General features: G+C 41.1%; 1 protein-coding gene across 1 annotated transcript in view; it reads left to right on the top strand.

Annotated features, from left to right (window-relative positions):
* Positions 1-2,504: 2,504 nt before the first annotated feature.
* Positions 2,505-6,000, top strand: part of AQR (aquarius intron-binding spliceosomal factor) — a 93,981-nt gene continuing 90,485 nt past the window's right edge. The window contains exon 1 of the mRNA XM_047737671.1: positions 2,505-2,777. Within this exon, the coding sequence (XP_047593627.1) occupies positions 2,703-2,777 (75 nt within the window). The 5' untranslated portion in view covers positions 2,505-2,702. The remainder of the gene's footprint in view (positions 2,778-6,000) is intronic.

Genomic DNA, 6,000 nt, shown 5'->3' with positions numbered 1-6,000 from the left:
GATTTGCTGCATGCTAGAACTGTTAGTATTGTTGAATCAATTACTTTGGTTTTCTGAAAAAATAAACTTTATAAATACCTTTAAAGAGATTTATTAAAAATTTTTTGTTTGGGTGATTCCAGGCTGTAGCATGATTACTTACTGAAGTAGTTCCATTGGCTGAGTTAGTGGAATTAAATTGTTTCTTGTTTTGTACTGCAGTAGGGCCAACAATTTTAAGACAAAATGTGTGTGTGTTGAAAGAAAGTGCGTGGTGGTTAAGAGTCCTGAAGAATTTAAATTTCAGAGTATTTTAAAAATAAACTTTCAAATTACAGAGTTTGGACTTTTTTTTTTTTTTTTTTTTTAAATAGAAGGCAAAAGCACATAATACTAGAATAAGGTACTGATGGCCAAACACTTTTCCTGGGCCCACTCCAATCCACCTTCTACACTGAATTTCCTAACATGGATATTTAATCATCTTCCTTCTACTTATTTATTTTTTTTTTACTTTTCCTTTTTAGTACATTTCTTTGATAGTTTATTACCACCCACAAAAGGATGTTAATTGTATTACATGTTATATGATCTACCTGTTTACCCATTTATCTTCCTCTTTGGCCTTGCTCCAGATTTGTGCTAAAGAAATATAGAATTATTTCCTCCCATGCATATTCTGGCTATTCTTGTTTCCATTTTGTCTACCCACTATTATTTTAAATTAGATACAGACTTTCATACTGTTCAAAGAAGAAATTCAGTTCAGCCAGATTTTATTTGACTTTACATGATTATGGGAAAAAAACTAAAGTGTTTAAAACTGGCTTGCAGAAAACATTTTTTTAAATGATGAATTGACTTTTACTTATTTTTTTAACATAATCTCTATCCCAACATGGGGCTTCAACTCACAACCCTAGGATCAAGAGTCGCATATTCTATTGACTGAGCCAGCCAGGAGCCCCCAAAACATTTCAATTTACATGTTATGTTAAATAACCCTTATTTGGGTTTTCTGTTGTTTTTTAGTAATCTACACTATACGTGGGGGGCTTGAACTCATGGCTCTGGGATCAAGAGTCCAGGCCACCTACTGAGCCAGCCAGATGCCTCAAGGACTTTTTGATGAAACAGAGTATCTGCTTTTTAAAAGCAGGAAAGAACATTTAATTCCCATCTTGAACTTTCTATTGCTGATTAGAAGGACTTAAATTTCAGGGCTAACTGCTGGGGTTCAGTTAGCACCAAGAGGGAAAAAAAACCCAGAAAAGTGACACAATGGTATTATTAAAGGAATATGGAACTCGTAATATTTTACATCTACACTGGCAAATTTCTATTCATTCTTTAAGTTTGAACTTAAATACTACTTCCTCTGGAAGCCTTTCTGATTTACCCAAACAATCCATCCCCTGTACTCCCACTGCTTTTTGTTCATAACTCCATTAATTGCAACTGTTGATCAGTGGTTTTCAAATTTCAGTATGCATTGGAATCATATAGAGAGTCTGTTAAAAGCATGGATAGCTAAGCCACATCTTCAGAGTTTCTCTCACGTCACGTGTTGGGCCCAATAATTTGCATTTATTTGCATTTATGCAGGTTAGCTATTAGGTCAAATTTGAAGTTGTGTTTGGAAAGAAGGGAGGATAGGCCAAAAAAAAAAAAAAATCCACTGCACCTTGCGTAAAAACAGATAACAGTTGGGACAAAAAACTTGAGTTTTACCTGTTATTCTGGTTACTGTTGTATCTTTCTGTTTTTTATATTGAAAATCCATTTTACCCCTACTTTCTCCATTGCCTCTTCACTCACTAACCCGTCAGCCCCTTTTTACCTAGTAGCCCTTTCCCCCTAGTATGGCAATAGGGATGTATTGCAAAAAGCATGAGGAAACTTTTCGGGGTGTTGAATATGCTTAACATCCTGATTTGGGTGATGGTTTCACGGATGTAGGACTGAAAACAGATCAAATTTTACACTCCAAATATGTGCATGCAGTTCATTGTACGTCAACCTATACCTTCATGAATCTTTTAAAAACATTTAAAACCAAGCCCCTCATACCCAGCCTATGTTTTTTTCACTACGGCTTTTTTTTTTTTTTTTTAGATTTTATTTATTTATTTGACAGAGAGAGATCACAAGTAGTCGGAGAGGCAGGCAGAGAGAGAGAGAGGGAAGCAGGCTTCTTGCTGAGCAGAGAGCCCGATGTGGGACTCGATCCCAGGACCCTGAGATCATGACCTGAGCCGAAGGCAGCGGCTTAACCCACTGAGCCACCCAGGCGCCCCACACTACCGCTTTTTTTAGGTTTAAGAGAACTGCCAAGTCTCCCCAACGCCGGCAACTCTACCAGGAGAACCCTCGCCCAACACCACCTACCTGCCCAGGCACTGAGACTCTATCTGCACTATCGGGTGCGTTCTCCCATCTTCCCGCTAGGGGGAGCACGAGGAGGAGGCCGAAGCCCTTGCATTCTCTAGCTCAGACCCAACGCCTGCATGAACTTCCGGCCCTATTCCGTTCCGCTTCCGGGGAAATGTACGGGCTGCAGTACGCGCTCCTTTGAGACTGTGAACAGTGAGGGTATTTTGGCCGGTGGGCTACTGGTTCGCGGAGTTGGGCAACCACAGCTACCTGTTAGGGGAAGTGCATCGGGTTCACCACTGCTCCGAGCGGACCTTTCCTTTCCACTGGAGCGGAGTGAGAGTGCTGCCATGGCGGCCCCTGCTCAGCCCAAGAAAATCGTGGCTCCTACGGTGTCCCAGATCAACGCGGAGTTCGTAACCCAGGTGCGCTTGGCCGAGTCTGGTGTGTGTGAAAGGAGGAGATGTCAAGGCTCCCGAGGCCTGGGTCTGGGATTTTCCGTGGGACTGGGAGCACCTAGGAAGCATTCGTTCGTCAATTCATTCACTCAAGTTTTCGAACTGAGTATCTGCTCTGTGTCGGCCACTGTGTTGGGCGCTGGGGATACCACAGGGAAAGAGCCGCCTTGCCCTACGGAGTACAGGTTCCAGGGAAGATAGAGAAATAAAGAGAAATATACTAAGCGAGTTTTTCTGTACTGGAGTCTGTCGCAGAAGCGGTAGATTCACAGAAGAAAGCACCCCAGCCTATCTGAGACTGTCAGGGTTTCGTAGCCGAGATGATGCCGAACAGAGAGGAAGGAGTAGAGCTTTTCTTAGCCTTCGAGTAACTAGGCTTTTGAGTGGAGTGACGAGAGTCGGCCAAGACACCTGCTCCAAGTAGAAGCATCTATGAAGAGAGCAATGGCGTGATCCGAAAGCATTCATTTAGAACCCGTTTACTGTGTTGCATTGTGAACCGCGGTGGGCTGTGAAAAAGGAAGCAGTCCTAGCCCTCAACAACATTCCTAATCCTTATTTCGCTGCTTTGGGTGTTGGTTAAGAGTGCAAGTAGTTCCCTGCCCAAGTTATCCCATCTTCGTCTTTCTTCTCTGGTCGGTCTCAGATGTGCCAACGCAGAAGCCTCAGGGTCACTCTGAACCCCCACTTTCCCTTAACCACTATGTGTTTACATTATAAATATCTTTCAAGTTTGTCTGCTTCTCTGTACCCTAAGCTACGTTACCCTTGTTTATTCTGTGGGCCTACGCACCCTAACCTGTGGTTTGTGGCTTTCCCCCAGCCCATTCTTCATATTGCTGCCAGTGATTTTACACAAATGCAAATCCAGTCATATCACTTACCTTTTTAAAATCTATAGAGTTCTAATTTCTCTTAGGGTAATGACCAGGATCTTTCAAAATACTGTGTAATCTGGCCTGTGCTTATATCCACTTTCCTCTCTCTTTCTTACTCTGCTTTAGCCATACTGACCCGCATTTACTTAAATTCGTCATGCTTTCTTTAACTTCCTGGTCTTTCAATATTGTTCCTTCTGCTCAGAATCCTCATTTTCTCCCACTTTATGTGGTTAATTTATTGTCATCCATCTACATTACTTGGGAGAAGCTTTCCTTACAACTTAAACTAGATTAGATCTCCCTTTTCCCATGTACCTGTATTTTTATGGTTAAAGCCGTTTATTAATTTCCTTCGCTCAAGGAGCTCAGATTTTAGAGATGAGTCAGACAAATTAACAGCACAGTTTCAAATAGGGATAAGTGGTATCAGGAAAATGAAGTAGGGTGTTATGACACTGACTAGGGTCGGGTGTATGAAAGGCAGTCAGGAAAGTTCTCTCTGAGGTGACATTTGAACTAAGACATATGAATGCGAAGAAATGCCAGTTTGGGGGAGAGCAGAGAAACAATGCAGGGAATAGCAAGTGCAAATGCTTTATGGCGTGAATATAAAAAACGCCAGGATAGAAACACAAGAGGGAGAATGGGGTGAGATGAGGACAGAAAGTATGTAGACATCATATCATATATAGTGCTGGAGGGTGAGATAAGAAGAAGCTTGGATTCCATTCTCAGTACAGTAGATTTTAATTGCAATCCAGGGAATATTTTAGAAAGGATCTTCTGGCTAATGGGTGGAAACTGGGTGAGAATGAAAGAGCAAAAGTAGCAGTAGGGTTACCAGTGACTCCAGGTAAGAGATGACGGTGGTCTCTACTATTAAAGATTAGGGTAGGGCGCCTCGGTGGCTCAGTGGGTTAAGCAACTGCCTTCAGCTCAGGTCGTGATCCTGGAGTCCTGGGATGGAGACCTGTATAGGGCTCCCTGCTAGGCAGGGAGTCTGCTTCTCCCTCCCACCCTTCCCCTTCTCATGCTCTCTCTCTCTCTCTCAAATAAATAAAGACTTAAACATATATTAAAAAATAATAAAAAAAATAAAGATTAGGGTAACTGATACATACTGAGGCTAGAGGCAGCAGGACCTGATGATGATTGATTGTGGAAGGATGGAGGAAAAGGCGAATCAGGCATAGCTTGAACAACTAGGTGAATGGTATGGACATTTACTGAAATAGGAAAGGAGAGCGTTTAGTGGGGGAATATCAAGAGCTCTCTTTGGGACTTGTTAAATGTGAGATGCCTAGTAAACATTCAGTTGAAAATATTGAGGAGGCCGTTGAATATGTGAGTCGAGAGTACCTGAGCAAGCTGTGGGTTTGAATATAAATTTAGTATTTTTTGACCCAAGATGGTATTTAAAACTGTAGGATTGACTGATATGTCCCAGGGAATGTTATTTGTGAACATAGAACTTTTATTGCATCCTGCGTTAGATTGAGAGAGCTGAGGATAGGAACCGTGTCTGATTTATTCCTCATGTACTCCCAGTGCCTAGCATTGTACTAGGTGCACATTGGGTGATGAGTATTTGTTAAAAGAGTGAGTGAATCAATGGGTAAACATACCAGAGCATTAAAATGTAGAAGTAGGGATGAACATTCTCAGCAGTATTGGGCCACGATAGCAAACATGAATGCCTAATATCTGCTAGATACTGTTTTGGGCTCTTATAGGCTGCAAAGATAAATAAAATGTGATCCTTGTATTTAGGGAGTTCAGTTTCTGGGAGACTTTAAGAGATTCATCATAGTTCAGTTGATAAATTCCAGAATAGAGGTGTGAGGGAAATGCTTTGAGAACACAGTTTTAAATGAAAAGTTTTGTCTAAGAAAAGACTGTCAAGAAAGAATCTTCTCCCCATTGAGAAAGTGCCATTTTAGATGGACCTTACAACATAAATAGGGACATGAGGAAATGGGTTTTCTAGCTGGAGGGGGTATCGGGTATCTTGGATTTAGGTGGTGGTTTATTCTTTTTCTTCTTCTCTTTCTCCTCCCATTTCTTCTTCCTCCTTCTTCTTCATTTCTGAGTACCTGACCAGAGAAGGTATTTTTAAATTATTATTAAATGAGTAAGTTGCAGAGCTTAAAATTTAGTTTTAAAGAGATCAGAGATCTGAACTTTGTGAATTCGGTTTTTATGCTACTGTATTTTATGTCCTTTTTGTCTTACAGTAAAATTTATTTTGAACAATCTATGCTGTCATAGCTATGTTAAGTGGGAAATGGAAAGAGTTTCTGTTTTGCATG

The sequence above is a fragment of the Lutra lutra genome, chromosome 7 (assembly GCF_902655055.1).
Source record: "Lutra lutra chromosome 7, mLutLut1.2, whole genome shotgun sequence".
Lineage (NCBI taxonomy): Eukaryota > Metazoa > Chordata > Mammalia > Carnivora > Mustelidae > Lutra > Lutra lutra.
The sequence above is the reverse complement of the archived record's forward strand: the minus strand, read 5'-3'. Positions and strand labels throughout refer to the sequence as shown.